General features: G+C 36.5%; 1 protein-coding gene across 3 annotated transcripts; it reads right to left on the minus strand.

Annotated features, from left to right (window-relative positions):
- Window positions 1–1409: 1409 nt before the first annotated feature.
- LOC121651074 (protein-glutamine gamma-glutamyltransferase 5-like) lies at window positions 1410–15547 on the minus strand. 3 transcript variants are annotated; one of them, XM_042002940.1, is made up of 15 exons: window positions 15497–15547; window positions 14281–14475; window positions 13236–13334; window positions 13038–13156; window positions 12829–12957; window positions 12485–12662; window positions 11125–11260; window positions 10743–10846; window positions 8570–8809; window positions 8358–8420; window positions 8197–8259; window positions 5785–5997; window positions 5436–5596; window positions 4569–4708; window positions 1410–3253 (listed from the first exon to the last, which is right to left on the minus strand). In XM_042002940.1, exons 1-15 carry the CDS (start codon window positions 15528–15530, stop codon window positions 3091–3093), a joined length of 2037 nt encoding a protein of 678 aa, XP_041858874.1. In that variant the 5' UTR covers window positions 15531–15547; the 3' UTR covers window positions 1410–3090. The 3 variants fall into 3 exon arrangements, with proteins under 3 accessions (XP_041858874.1, XP_041858872.1, XP_041858875.1); XM_042002938.1 differs by having other exon boundaries at window positions 13236–13472; XM_042002941.1 differs by lacking the exon at window positions 15497–15547 and having other exon boundaries at window positions 13236–13468; window positions 14281–14318.
- Between the last annotated feature and the right edge of the window lie 393 nt (window positions 15548–15940).

A 15940-nucleotide genomic window follows, 5' to 3' on the forward strand; every position in this document is an offset into this window, starting at 1 on the left:
GAAATCTCATTCAGGTAAAATAAAAATATAAGATGATACTTGCCTGTGATTGATAATAAAAAATGGGGGAATAATAGTCATATGGACAGAATTTAGAATGACAAATAACCTTATTAAAAGAAAATAGGGGGAAAGTGTCGCAAAACCATGTGGGTCCAGTTAAATATGTAAAAGGTAACAAATAAAACCATTAGAATTGGAGTGTGGGAGAAGAGCCACAGAGACATAAGAAAGAATAGAAAAGGATGGAAGGAGCAAGGGAAGCAGGGATGACAAGAAAAAGTGCAGAGGAATGAAAAGTGATTAAGATGAAAGAGGGAACTATTAATGGAAAGCAGATTGAAGGGTGGGATGAAAATCAGCAAAGTCAAAAAGGAGGCAGGAAGGAAAGACAAATCTAGACTATAAACAAAGTTGGGAGGAAGGAGGGATGAAAAGAGGCGGTGACTGGCAAAGAGAGGGGAGGAAGGACAGAGATTAAAAAAAAGGAAGATTTGGGGGGTAATGAGTCTGAAGAGGAAGAAGAGAGTGAAAAAGAGAGAGGTGAGGAGCCAGGAAGGAGGGTTGGATGAAGATGAGGGATGGATGAAAAAAGCAAAGGATGAGGAGAAGGAGACTGTGACGGGGAGCCATTAATAATTTATGATAGCCTCAGCTTTTCAAAGCAGCCCAGTGGTCCCGCTCCCTGCTTTCCCCTGACGTTTAATTTGTCTAAAAATCAGCGAGTGTGGAGCCTGATTATCGTCTCCGTCTGCCAACGACTGCTTCAATCTCTCTGACACTGAGGTGAGATCACAAGCTGTTCGGTACACAAATGTCAACCTAAAATTCTTCAGGTTGAAACATTCGTCGTCTAAAAGCTGCAAATGTAAAAACAGAAAGGATCTCTGTGTAATGTATCTTTGAACCACTCTGAATTCTCTAAAAGGACTACTTCAGTCAAAGCTTTGCTAGTTTCTTCCATTCAAAGTTGCTTAAAAGTCTCCTTATGAGCAAATTTTAACAGGCTTTGTGAGGAGTCTCTCAGTTCCTTAGAGTCAAACAGGTTTCCCTTCCTCAGTGTGAGCTGCAGGAGGTTCCAAAGGGACTTTATTGTTTTTGTTTTGTTTTTTTGTTTTTTTTGTTTGTTTTGTTTTGTTTTGGATTTTGTTTCTAGACTGATTAAAGTGTCTGTTTTAAAGACATTGCATTATCAATAAGCAATATGATGCCTACAACAGATGAACCAACTAGAAAACATGCTAATATACAATAGTAGACTTTGGCCAAAAAGTAATAAAAAGAATAGACAGGCACACACACACACACACACACAAATGCAAATACCCCCTTTCTGTGTTTCTTTCTATTCTATCTACTCTGCATAAGCTGTGTAGTCCATAGTATAGTCTATGTATATACACTGCCACCTAGTGGTGATATTGTATTACAGCAATACAACAATGAAACTCGGTGCAGTCATGAATGTAAAAAGAAAAATCCATCAATCTTAAATGTGAATTATGAAATTAGATGTAGGGTCAGTCTTCTTGGGCAATTTTATTTGTGGTTTGATCAGATATTTATCAGTTTATCAGTTATTTATGAAACAGGGAACAGTGTGACATCAGTTACATCAAGATTAATGAATTAAGTCAGAAGCACATGAAGCCCTACATTGATAGAAGGTGCAGAAGGGTCAAAATGCCTGCTAGCCGGACCTTGTCTGCATACATCCCTGCTATTCACTTTGCTGTGTAGGGAAGGAAAACTAGCTCCTTTTAAAGGCCCAATACAAGTGGTCTGTGAAATCAGAGGTTTTAAAAGTGGGGAAAAGACATGGCCTCATCACATTTATTTATTTATTTATTTATTTTCATTTATTTTTTTTAATTTAGTTAATTTTTAACAAAAACATAAACAATCAAAGCAACAAAATTTTCAAACACTTGAATGAAAAAGAGCAGGAAGAAGAAAATCTCATATAATCTGCCCCTCTCACACGAAATAATGAAACTAACAATAAGTCACATTTATTTCACTAATAGAATTTAACCAAAACAGCTGCAGGCCAACATACTGCTGTTTTCTAACAGATACTTTACATTTTACACTTTATTTATTATCCACAGAACAAAACAGAACACAACAAATTAACCTCATTCATTATATTTTCTTATCATAGAGTCTTAACAATCTTTTTAAACACAGTAATTGATTTAGTTTCTTTATCCAGATTGTTCCATAAAATGACTCTGTACTTTGAAACACATCACTCCAGCACTGTATTTCTGAATCTTGTTTTTTTTATTATCTCATATCCTTTTAAATTATGAATTTGTCTTTTTTTCAAATCTTTTTTGTATAATGCTCGGCAAACATTTCCTATGAGCTTCATACGTTAGCTTCAAAATGCTGATGTCAACACCTAATTTCAATAGTTGTAGCTTAATAAATAATGCACGGGATGGATCTCTTTATCTGCTTCGACTAATGATTCTTATTGCTCTTTTCTGTAGAATTAAAACTGGATTAATGTTAAATAAAATGTCACCACCGATAACTGTAATATATTTGTGAAATAGCTGTATGTATGTATATATATATACATATATATACATACTTATATATAATCTTTTTTATCTTTATCTGTGCGATGAGCAACAGATAATGATACCTCAGCTTTCCCTGCTTACTTTTTTCTTCTTGTCTCTCAACTTTGACAGAACAAGCTTCTGATTTTTATTCTTTGTCAGTAAAGACAAAACCAAGGAATCGCTCCACTAACCAGACAAGCTGGAAGTCCAAGACAAGTGTATGTTCTTTGCTTCGGGTCGCTGCATGGTGGGAATGTCTACTTGTTAAACTCCTTTCGAGTTATATTTGTACGTGTTATAATGTAACTTTTTAAAGTCTTACTGTAAGTAAATTGATAAATCTATACATTTAAGAAATGAAAAATACAATTTACCGTAAGAAAGGAAATGTTGTTATGTATTTTTTTTATAGGCAATTTGTTTCAAATGTGCACACAGTCGGCAATATGTCTTGTCTTTCATTACTGAACAGAAACTACAGGGTGGACAAATAGCTTCTGAGATGATGGACTCTTCATCCTCTTTCAGCTGTGATGGAGACTTTCTGGTAGCTCCTGGAAACAATGACGGAGCTGTTGCTGTGAGACAAAGTAGCCACCAGCAGTTTAGTGCCAGGTGAGGTGGCCATGATGGACACCTTCTTCTCTATCTTTTTGCCTGGCTGCAGGAGACCCAGCCTGGGGGAAGAATAGGCAAGAGAAACAGTTTTTTTTTTGTTTGTTTGTTTGTTTTTTCAGCTCCAATAAAGAAAAGTTTGTTTTTTGTTTTTTTTTTGAGCCCTGAAATAGTTTAAAGATCACACCACCAATTAATCTGATTTAGAGACTTTTAATGACTAAACCTTACTTTCTGCTTTTTGTCAAACTGAAAACCATAAAGTACTTTAACAGTTTCAATAATAAAAATAAATTTTCAGCATTTCAACCTTTTCATGATGACAAGACATTAAAAACAGGTATGGCTCTGTCATGAAAACCCCTACATGGGCTTAACAGAACATCTAAAAATCATTGTCTGTAAGCACGATTCACGTTGCCTTCCACAAATACAAGTTAAAGATGTGTCCGACAAAGAAGAAACTATTTGTGGACATCATCCACAAAGCCTGCCTTCTTTTGTGGGACAAAGTTAATGTAAAATGGACTGAGGCAAAGTGGAAAATGTTCTGTGATCAGATGACTTGAATCAAATTAAAATTTAAAATTCTTATAGAAAATCAAGGATGCCATGTCCTTTGGACTAAGAAACAAAAGCTTGTTATTAGAACTAAGTTGAAAAGCCTGTGAAGCCAGATGGTATAAGGATGCTTTAGTTCCTATGGAACTGCCAACTAGCAGACCTGGAAAGGGGCCATCATTGTTGAAAGCTCTACTGAATACAGGTTTTAGAGAAATATCCAATCACACCCAAGTTATGCATGTTTCATGAAAGGTCTTGCATATTTAGCAAGACGATACAAAACTGCCAACTGCATCTAAACAAAAATGTTTTAGGATATTTGAAAATTCTATTATTCTGTTTTATTTGCATTTTATTTTACTAGTTTGGAAAAGCGGTTGTACTGTATCCATTTAAAATAAGAAAAACTAAACATTTTCTGTAATGTATGATTTAAAAAAACATAAATAAACCCCCAACTTTCATAGAAGGTTGTGTTTTTGTATTGTACTATTGAAAGACAATACCAATGGTGCCATGGTCAAGGCATACGTGGCTAGACAAAACAATTTGGATGTAACATTACGTTCCTGCTCTAACATAAACATACCTGACAGCATTCCAAACCACACAATCAGAAACAAAAACACAAACCTTTTTTTTCCCAGCTCAGACGAGAGATGTGGGTGACACCACTGGAATGTGATCATAAGCCTGATTGTGTCCTCTTTTATTTGTTTTATTGCTGCTGTGCTCTGGAGCCATGCACACAAATATTCCTTGAGGTGGATGATTTATTGTACTTCTTGACGCCTAAAAGCAAAACCCACTCACCTGGCCTCCTGTTTTTCCTGCATCAAGCCAAATCCCTCCACAGTCAGAACAGCGCTCATCAGAGTTTTATTAAGCTGGTTGGTAAAAGTCACCTGGACACTTTGCTCCTTCTTCACCTGGATGCTGTCCCCTCCTTTGATCTGCAAAGCAGCCGTATGATCTCATACAAGATGCAAAACCATACTTTGTAGAACAAATATGAAATTGCATGTCATGAACAGAAAGAAAAAGGCGATAAAAATCAAACTAATAATGTTGGAAATTACTTTGATCATTCATACAGATACACATAACATAATAAGAAACATACAAATATTTTGTATGATATATTCGGAGTAACACAGTTACTACTTATTTTAATTGGAATTCAATAAGCAAAAATAAAGAAGACAAACAGAGTTGGTGTATTAGTTGCTGCTAATATATGTGTTTTACGTTTTCTATTGCTATTGTAATAATATTATTGTCCATCATTTCGGCCACAACAACAATGTGATGACATCAAGAGAGCACTGATATATGTGTTAAAGTTATCATTGTTTTCAGTTAAATGATGAGTATCAAATATCTAAGAGAAGTTGAGGGCTTACAACTCATTAAAGTGCTTCAACCAGAAGACTTTTTCGGCAGCGGATTGTTCAAACCAGGCATAATTTGTATTTTCAGCTCTGAAGAGAACAGTTATGCTGAATTTGTTGTAAATGAGGATAAATAAATTGATCCTGTTGTATTGTCATATTTTATATAGACAACAGAATTAGATCAAAACCAGAACAATTAATAAGAATATGGAAGGAAGAAAATACTAAATAATTCATCTGAAATACTTTGAGAGGTGAAGAGGAAGAAGGATGAAAGTTTCTGTACCTCTATGGTTATAAGTGGGGTGCTTATGCTGAACTCTTGTGCAGCCAGGACTCTTTCTCCAGTCCTCGTGTCCTTTATCACCACTGCCACATTCACCATGCCATCACCTGCCAGGATGAACTCGTACTCAGAGTAAGTAATGATATGGTGGAGAGTCAACACTGCGTAAAGCATAAAGGATGTAATTTAAAAAACAAAACAGAAGCATAGCAAATTAATCATATATAATGTAATAATAGATATTTTATTGCATTTTAGCAGTATTGTAACAATGCCTCATTTTAATACAGTCAGGTTAGGTATTCCTTCATATTCCTGTATGTGAATATATGAGTTTGTATTCAGTCACCTTCCCATGGCTGGATGTGCATCTCTTGGTGAATTTTCCAGAAGCTCTCCTGTGGATTTCTGTTGTACTCTTTCAGCTGAGCATTGACATGCTCCACCAGAGCTCTGGGGCTGCTTGACTGGTTTGTGACTGTCACACACATTCTGATGCTCTCACCCAGTATTGGCACTCCTTCTGTGTGTAGGGACACCTCCAAACAGTGCACCGCTCCTCCTGGAGATAACAGGTACATTGTTTTATAGAGTTTAGAAATCTTGAATAAATTGTTTCATCAACCCCTTGATGCTTAGTGTTACCAATTAGTAACACACCCCCTTTTTTATTTTGTTACTTTTTTCTTTTAACAATTTATTTATTATCAACCAGTTTACCTTTTTATATTTTCATCTTGCTGTTATTAATTTATTAAAAATTTTATTGTAGTTTATTTCAATCCAGTCTTCTTATTTTTATTTTTTCTACAAATAAATTCAGGCATAAAGGGATTACACAAGTGTTCTTGATGTGAAGTGGAAACCACAAGGATCTTTTTTTTTTTTTTTTTTCATTTTAAGTTTTAGCAAAGTTTGTGAAGCTATGATACACACCGGAAACATGTATGTGTGGCTCTTTAATTACAAGATCAGCAGCAGGAGGTTGGAGGGGTGGTAGTGAAACAATAGTATCAAGCCAGTTTGTAAAACAAACCAAAACGTAATCCATTAGTGTTCTTGGACTCAGTTTTCCCTTTTTCTAACACCTTTCAATAATACATTCTTTAAGCATTTCATGAGTTGGAAGCTAGACGGTGTGGCAAAAAAATATCTGACCTAATATTTTTTTATATTTTTATTCAGTCTGAACCAGTGGTGATGATAGGAAGGGGTCTAAAGGGGCTGGGCCACCCTCAAATTTTATTGGCCACCTCTGTGGCCACCTCAATTGGTAGCTCACCAAGTTTATTAACATGAGAACCAAAGTAAACTCCTATCTTCTTACTTTTATTATTGCTAATTTTTCATCTATATGGTTTTTAATTGTTGTATTTTAGTTGTTTTAATTGTGTCCCTATTGTGTTCTTGAAGTGAAATATGAATCAATGTTTTCTGAATTAATGACAGCACATTTACAGCAAATGTTACAGATGTAATTGTTCAGCTGAGCCAATATTATATTTATAGCCAACCAGTGTGTGAAATATGGGCAAAAATGGGACCAGGGTTGTGGTGTATAACAAGGTTTGGTGAGTAAACCTAAGTTAGCCTTAAAAACAGATCTACACTTCAGCCAGTAGATTCATCAGCTATAATTGTGTTAATTGGTTTATCATTGCTCTGTCTCTGTGTTTACTCTGCAATATGAGTAACGTTTGAAGACTTTCTTTCTGAAACAAAAGAAGCAAGTGTAAAGATAAAGGATTTTTTTGTGTTTTTAATTCCAGTTAGCTTTTTCCCAAATTAATGTCCTGTATAATATTCTCTAAAATCAGTAAACACTGTTTTGTTTTTGACATTGGAAAGTACTGTTATTTAAGGGTTTCCAGACACCCAAGAGTCTCTGATTCTAACACACTGGTTCAAATCAAAGTTAACAATGATCCTTCTGGACATTGTAAATAGTGATATATATTTATTGGCCACCCCACACTGACTTCTGTCTTATCTTGGCCACTCTAATAAAAATTTCATGGAAAAGCCATTGGTTTGAACCTTACTTTTGTTTCCACTATCTGTTTACTTTTGCTTTCAGCAAGTAGGCACCTGCACACATATTTACCATGTAAGACAAATGTATTGTAGGAACAAAAAAAACTTAATACGACACCAATCAAAACTTTGAAAATACTTTCATTGAAAGTGTTTCCAAACATTTGACTGGCAGTGTACATGACAACAGAAAAAAAAATGGTGATTGGAAAAATCTGACAAAATGGTGGAAATGGCCACAGACTACTTTGAGATTATGTGGTTTGCAGGGACATAAAAAAAACATTTTATTTTAAGCAGCCTTAAAAAAGAAAAAGTGTGGTACAGCCACTGCAGACAAAACTTGCTACCAGCTTCATTTAGCTTATGTTACTAAGAGATGGATGCTCTGATCTCACTCAGTAGAAAGATGTATTAAAATAAAGAGTGTAAACTGTAAATATACTGTTTCTAACAGTAGTCAGTTTTAGAGCAGAAAGTACTGCTAAAAATCATGACCCATAAGTAAGTACATTTATAAAGTTAAAGAGGAGTTCCTTCTGAAAAGCAACAGAATAGGACAATTAGCATTTTTAAGAATTTAAATGCTGATTTAGCATGAACACGTTTCTAAAATACGATGGTGATATTGTAACACTTATAAATAGGTATTCAATCCAACATGATTAAAATGAAAGCAATAGTACCTTGACAAACATTAGACAGTATTAGCAGTATAGAAGCTTACCTGCTCCAAATTCTGCTCCACGGGACAAGTCAAAGGATGGCAGCCCATGTGTTGAAAAGGCTTCTGAGAATTTGTCATGAAAAGAACAACATTAAAATGAATAAATGTTTCCCAGATTTTGGAAAAAGAGCCTAAGAAAACTAGCAAATAAGCCTAAATACCACGTCGTTCCAGTGAGAACAGTTTGTTACTCCTCTGTTTCCTCACAGAGCAGGCTTGCAGTCCTTTAAAAACAGGAATGAAAAAAGGGACAAAGATACCACACAAGTTAAGAGCAATGGCACAGAATCTAATATGAAACAATCTTAATTCTGTCATTAAACCAAATAGCTGTATTTTAAAGATTTTGAACAGATAGATGATAGTGTCTTACTTTTTATGCCCTTGTAAGTCAATGTCAGATTCTCTGGCCTATCTGAGCCAATGCTTTTGGTGCAAATCAGCTGTCCAACTTGCTCAGTGTGCACTGCTCTACCCACAACCAGTCCATTTTTCACAATCAGTTGAATGACATCAGCATCAACAGCAGCATAGAGGAACGGGGTGTCGTACGGTGCACTGAAGCAGTGTCGCTGGATGGCTGCTACTGGGCAAGGGCCACAGCGGAATACTCCTAAGAAAAGAATATATTTATAGTTTATCTTGTGTTTGATATCAATAGTAATTTAGTCCCATAGTTATTATAAGATTTGTTCTTTTTGCAGCATATGGTCTCACAAGGGGTCGGAGGATCTCATCTTGGTACCTAATGGCAGTCAGGCTACCTCTGGCGAGCACATGGAGGGCTGTGCAGCCCCCTGAACAAATGCCACCCCATACCATTACTGACCCACTGCCAAACCGGTCATGCTGGAGGATGTTGCAGGCAGCAGAACGTTCTCCACGGCGTCTCCAGACTCTGTCACATGTGCTCAGTGTGAACCTGCTTTCAGCTGTGAAGAGCACAGGGCGCCAGTGGCCAAGTTGCCAATCTTGGTGTTCTCTGGCAAATGCCAAACATCCTGCACGGTGTTGGTCTGTAAGCACAACCCCCACCTGTGGACGTCCGGCCCTCATGCCACCCTCATGGAGTCTGTTTTTGACCGTTGGAGCAGACGCATGCACATTTGTGGCTTGCTGGAGGTCATTTTGCAGGCAGTGCTCCTCCTGTTCCTCCTTGCACTAAGCGGTCCTGCTGCTGGGTTGTTGCCCTCCAACGGCCTCCTCCACGTCTCCTGATGTACTGGTCTGTCTCCTTGTAGCACCTCTGGACACTACGCTGACAGACACAGCAAACCTTCTTGCCACAGCTCACATTGATGTGCCATCCTGAATGAGCTGCACTACTTGAGCCACTTGTGTGGGTTGTAGACTCGGTCTCATGCTAAACCACTAGAGTAAGAGCACCGCCAGCATTCAAAAGTGACCAAAACATCAGCCAGAAAGCAGGAACTGAGAACTTGTTGTCTATTCATGTGAAATTGATTGACACAATCAGTGTTGTTTCCTAAATGGACAGTTTGATTTAACTTGGAGTTACATTGTGTTGTTTAAGTGTTTTATATATATATATATATATATATATATTTATATATATATATATATCATGCACATCCCTAAAATATGTATATATTAGGGATGTGCACGACTAGTCAACTAATTGATTAGTTGAAACAGCACTCAAAGTCCACAGCATGTTTTAAAAGTTGACGTTTTGTTTGCAGGAGTTATGTCTCAGTTGTGCAGAGACATGGTGCTTTTTATAGCACTGTGTTAAAAGATCTAGAGAGGAAGGGGCAATGTTGGGGGAAGTCGCTGTGAGAAACTGCCTATTTCATGGTGAATGTTTGGCTACAAGCTTTAACAATAAATACCACACAGGCAACAAACCAGACCAGAACGGTTAGTAAAGCCTCAAAAATGTTGCTTCAGGAGAAAAAAGGCTCAAAGGAAAGACAAGGAAAATAACTGGTTTTGTTGTTGCTGAACGCTCCTGTGGGTACAGTGTTTAGCTCAAGTAGCATAGTAGCCTCTAAATAAATGCATGCAACCCAGGTTCAGTCCTGATGTCTTCTGACCCACTTTCTCATCTACCTGCTGAACAATAAGACACTAGAGCCCGCACAATGTTAAAAAAAAAAAAAAAAAAAAAAAAAAACGTGTTCATGGAACACACACAATATACAAATAAAATCTCATACATGTTTTACAATTTCCATTTAGAGGTAAAGTTTTTTTTTCATTCCATTATTGATAAAGCCAACACAACTTCAAAAATCACCTAAAATGTCCATCCCTTAACTGTATATTTATATATGCTATTGATATTCATATATAATGTTGAAGGCAGTCCACATGTCTGCCATCTAGAGGTGGAAAGCTAACAGGTTAAAGTTCTATGGCTTGGTGCTTGTCACAATTTTGCAACTTTGGTGCCTAAAGGGGTTAATCGGTTAGGCACATCTAGTTCAGTGTTTTGTTATTCCTTCTAAATCTTTAATAATGCCAAAAAAACTATAAAAAATGAATAAGCACCATAATGTGGCCTACTTCTGGCAGAAACCCACCTGCACTCCTCTCCTGGGGTGTTGGGTCCACTACTTGCCAGCCATCAAACTCTGCACCGAGGTCTGATCTCCTCATCCAGCACTCCACCCACACGTGGAAGTTCCTGCAACAGATCAAAATATGCATTGGTGCAAACACACAAACTCGCTCTTTATCGGTGGATATGCATGGATTGATGGATACAGAAAAGCAGACCAATATTCTTTTAAATTAATTTGTTTATATAAATAGAAGGAAAAGCACATTGAAGCAAATTACATTTTTAAACACACTTGTAAAAGTTTACATGTAAATTCATGTTTAAATGTCAGACCATCCAGATGTCCAGACAATTTATTTAGAATCTGTAATGTTTGTGGTATGAGAGCACACAGCACCTACCAAATGCTGTCCTGTGTTAGGTTGAGCTTCTCCCCTGTGCTTGTGTAATACTCCTCAATTGTGGTGTTGCCATCACTGTCATGGGCTGCATTGAAAATTGTCACCACTCTGGATGGAATTCCCAAGACTCTCATCACTAGAATAGAAAAAATATATATATTTTTTCTATCTCTCAAGGCATCCGGGAATGTAGATGGCTTTGATTTACTATTCTTTACCATGATTTCGGGTTAAAATCTGGTGTCAATATGTGACCTTTCTGTTTGAAGAATGCATGTTCTCACTGTGCATGTGTGGATTTTGTCTTAGCTCTATAATGAATATAGGATGTAACACTTGTCCAAACTGAGCTGTGTTAGAATCGAACCTAACAGCCCTCTGTAGGATTAAGTAAACATTGCTCAAAGACAGATGCATCATCACATTAATTTAATCCAATCCAATTTATTTATAGTGCACTTTAAACACAACACTGTTGGCCAAAGTCCTGAACAATAAAACAACACACATTAAGAAAAAAACTAATTAAGTATAAACTGAACTAATGAAAAACCACTATGTAACTGAAAAGAAAAAAAAGACAAATACTGCCAAGCTAATGAGTGTGACAAATCATAGGAGATAATTAGAATAAAACAAAGTATGGTCTAAATCAATGCTTTTCAAACAGATGGAGGGGATGCTTGGTGAAATGAAGGGATGAAAATATTGCATTGTTTATCAAAAGAATAACCTAAATGTATGTTTTAGGTTTGAAGAGCTGTGACTGTTTTTCAATATCAGAAACTAATAAATACAAAGGAATAGATCACTGATGTATTGAGTGTAGTCTAGATATGTCAATATGTGTTCTCTGGCACTCTCACTGAGTGCAACAACATAACAAAAGTGTGATGCTAAAGCCATCCAGGAACTGAAGAAAACTAAGCAAAAAGGTGAATGATGAGTCTTTTCCAAACTTTATCTGAAGGGAGGCTTACTGTCTCATCCTTATTGATCAGACTCAAAGCCCCAACTTTGCAACCCAGGCCTTCTCTTACCAAATAGCTTGCTGTGAATTAAATAAATAAATTTAAAAAAAACACCTCTAAATATTAAGACATTGAATATTTCTGCTTTATTATTGCTTCTACCATCAGTGCATTTTGTTGGACAGAATAATTCCCTTGGATATGGACCTTGCAACATTCTCCATTTCTTACATGCAAAAATAATGATAATATAATAATAACAAAAACAAAGCACACTGTTTGGAAACCCCCAAAAAGCATACACACTTTTATGCATTATGCTTTTTGTGGGGTTTCCCAAAATGCACTTTTGGTTTAAATGCATTTTTCTTGTCAATTACTTAAAGTACCTGTGCAGAGCACGGATGCAAACACCCAGCACTGTCCATAGTGCACAGGCCTACACTTGGAAGAAATCCACTGTTGGAGGATGTCAGCACTACCGCTCCAATCTGTTGGCTTCACGCCATCTTTGTAGCTGCCTTGCCACCTCCCCTCCAGAATACCTAGATCATCATTTTGGTTCACCTTAGACAGAAGCAGACACATCCCTCAACTTTCTGTCTCTATGCACTGTTAAGCTGCAGGGGAATTTGTCAATAAATTACAATCATATTTTTGTTTCCATAATTATGAGCAAATTCATCTTGTCAGGTTAGTAGTTATTTATTACACACTTTGTGTTGCCTCTCACCATTGCACAGATAACTCTGCTTAGATAAACAGGATCTGCTCGTAACATGTAGTCCTTGTGGCTGTTGTTTATATGCTGAGGGCTCATCTGCAGGAGTGTCAAACATGCTTCCAGGACTCCAGGCTCATACTGAACACACAGAAACAAAAATGTTGCTGTACCGCTGTTTTATCTGTAGATAACATTGTGTGTTATTCTGTGCCACAAACCTGACCAAATGACCACGGTCGCTTACTAATATTTGCATAAGTGCCCATGTAAACCAGTCCATAATCACTCTTGATGTACTCTTCTATATGGACATCCAACGGCATGTACACTGGATCATCTACAATGGCAGAAGGTGTAGAATTAAGTCTACAACAAGATAATAGCAAAAACAGTGACAACAACTGGTATGGACCCACCTTTCAACCAAGGGTTACAGAGCAGCACAAACCTTCCGACAGAGTAACTTCTTCTGTGCTGTGTGGCCTCTATGTGGACCAGGAGGTCATACAAAGCCACTGAGGACAGAACAGGGGAGCAGATGTGGATTGTGACTGACTGAGGATGCCTCTTCTCAGGGTAGATCATGGCTGACCACCCTTGGGGGCCAGACCACTCTCCACCAAACAGAACTGGGATCCTCTCTGACAGACTGCCTGTGCAAGAAAGTTATTTCTTACAACTTAAAACTGCAATAAATTAGCAAAAAACACAACAGCTAAATTCACTTTACGTAGGAATTTTCTTGCTATGGCCTTATTATTGTAAAGCTACAATATTAGTAAATATACCATACTAGTCAAATAGTGTTCTAACGTCCATAGTACTACTGTTCTGTGGTCTGAAATAATGGGTTGGGTTTTTTTTGTTTGTTTGTTTGTTTGTTTATTTTGTTTGTTTTTTTTGTTTTTTTTTTCAGAAAACATGGATGCTGCAGTCCCCAGGTTAAAAAGAAGATGGGTCAGGCCTGTTATTAGCACACAGTACAAAAACTAGCATTTCTATGAAGTGGTGGTATATTGGACACTGAATGCGTAAGTTTTACATTAGCCAAGGCACCATTAATGCTGAATAATGAATGCAGAATTTTGCAGCAACATATGCATTTATCAGGACATTGCTTTGAAATACAGCCTTTCTTATTTCAGTAAGACAATGCCACACTACATTGTGCATGTATAGCATAAGCAGGACTAACATCAGGGTCTAGGTGCAAACTTGGTTGTTTATGATTCACTTTTTAAAAACATTTAGTAAATTATGAAAAATAAAAATATTACAACACAAATGTTGCAACGGAAGTGTTTTCCTTTTTTGTTATGTTTGGTTTATTTATTTATTTTATTTTTTATTTTTTTGCTTAATAAACTTTGTACCTATAATGGTAGGGCGGTAGTCATTTTACTGGTAAAAATCATGTAGTTTTTATTTAAATTTGAGCATATTCATTCTTGTCTTTCATACCTAAACAAACCTCCAGGACCAGCCTATCAGTGCAGGGATTCCACATCCGGCCGTGGAACAGCAGAGTGAGTTTGAAAGGTTTCCCTCGACGCACCACCAGGTGCTTGTCGCTTAGCCCCTGGGTTTCATGGGAAATGTGGTTGTCATGGGTCTCAAAGTTCACAAACTTGAGCCTAATGTGGCAGTTGTCAGCGCCTGGAAAAAGAAAGACGTGATTAAAAAATCACACTGACTTAAAGACTGCAGTGGTGGTAGAATTTAAACAAGTACAAATCTAAGTTACATAGCTAAAGATTACAGATTACAGATTTATGTTTGAGAGTTTGAGGCAAACAACTTTACAGTCCTCAAGAAGCACATATAGTATTTTCAGTACTACTGCATTACTGATTACTGCATGAATCAATTAGTCAACTGTATTAATTTATTTTTTTCATATAAAACATAGTAAAGTCTTATTTTACAAGCAAAATTGACAATAGAGAAGGTACTTAAAAGATTAATCTGTAATGAAAATAATAATTTTCATGCAAAATAGTTCAAAATAGGTTGCTTTGACATTAGTATGTGAAGGAAGATAATACTTTTTAATGGTATAGTATGGTATTTTAAAGTAATAATTAGTTTTAGTTTTGGGGATATATTTATATTTCTCTAAGTATGAGATGTGAAAAATTTCTCCACCACTGAGCATAAGAAGGGAACGGAAAACATTCAGATTTCAGTGTCAAAGAAGCCAAATGCTGGGTGACAAAACAACAGACAAAACAAGACAAAAAAATCAGAACCTCATAGCCCTCAGGTCTTGCCGTTCAGTAAGATTTAAAAGATTATTATGGTCTTTAAAACAAAGCTGCTGTTGTGCCACATTCCTTTTCTCAAACATCCTCACATTGTGTCATAGCTTTTTACATTCATAGCACACATGTCAAAGGGGGGTTGTTAGAACACCCTGGTTAACAAATAATATTAAGACAGTCCTCAAATTGTATCCAGTCCACTTAATACCACTTAATGGGATGCATGCATTGTGACATAGGTTAGTTGAACAGTTGTATAGAATGTCTTTCCAATACATTACAGAAAAATATCAAGCGCAACATAAAAAATAAATAGATAACTTAATAAATACATAGAATAAATAAATATATAAAGTTGAAAATGGGTAAAAAGAACAAAAAAAACTAAATTCAAAACAACTTTGATTTGCACTCACCATGGTTGTATAGTGCCTGTTGCATGTAGTCCATGCTATGACAGCAGGAGCTGCAAGTGACTGAAAGAATGACAAACATGCTCCACCTTCCCATTTATAAACACATCTCTCCCCCCCCCCCCTCTCTCTCTCTGTTTTCTTGTGATCATCCATTCATTTTTTTTATCTCCCACAATGATGTAATGCAAACACTATGTAAGTGACAATGCAAGAATTACACAAACATACATATTTAGAGATTCAGTGACCTACTTTTTAATACTTATAAGAACAAGACTGAATTAGTAAGGATCCAAATACAATTAAAAAAAATTTAAAAAAGAGAAAAAAGAAGTTGAGCGCAAAGACTAAATCTGGTGTGTGGCCTTTTTATGGGCCATTTATGTGAGTTTGGTGAGTTTCCCCTCAGCTTTTCAACCATTTTTTACTATTGTCAACACGTTT

The sequence above is a fragment of the Melanotaenia boesemani genome, chromosome 13 (assembly GCF_017639745.1).
Source record: "Melanotaenia boesemani isolate fMelBoe1 chromosome 13, fMelBoe1.pri, whole genome shotgun sequence".
NCBI classification, from domain to species: Eukaryota; Metazoa; Chordata; class Actinopteri; order Atheriniformes; family Melanotaeniidae; genus Melanotaenia; species Melanotaenia boesemani.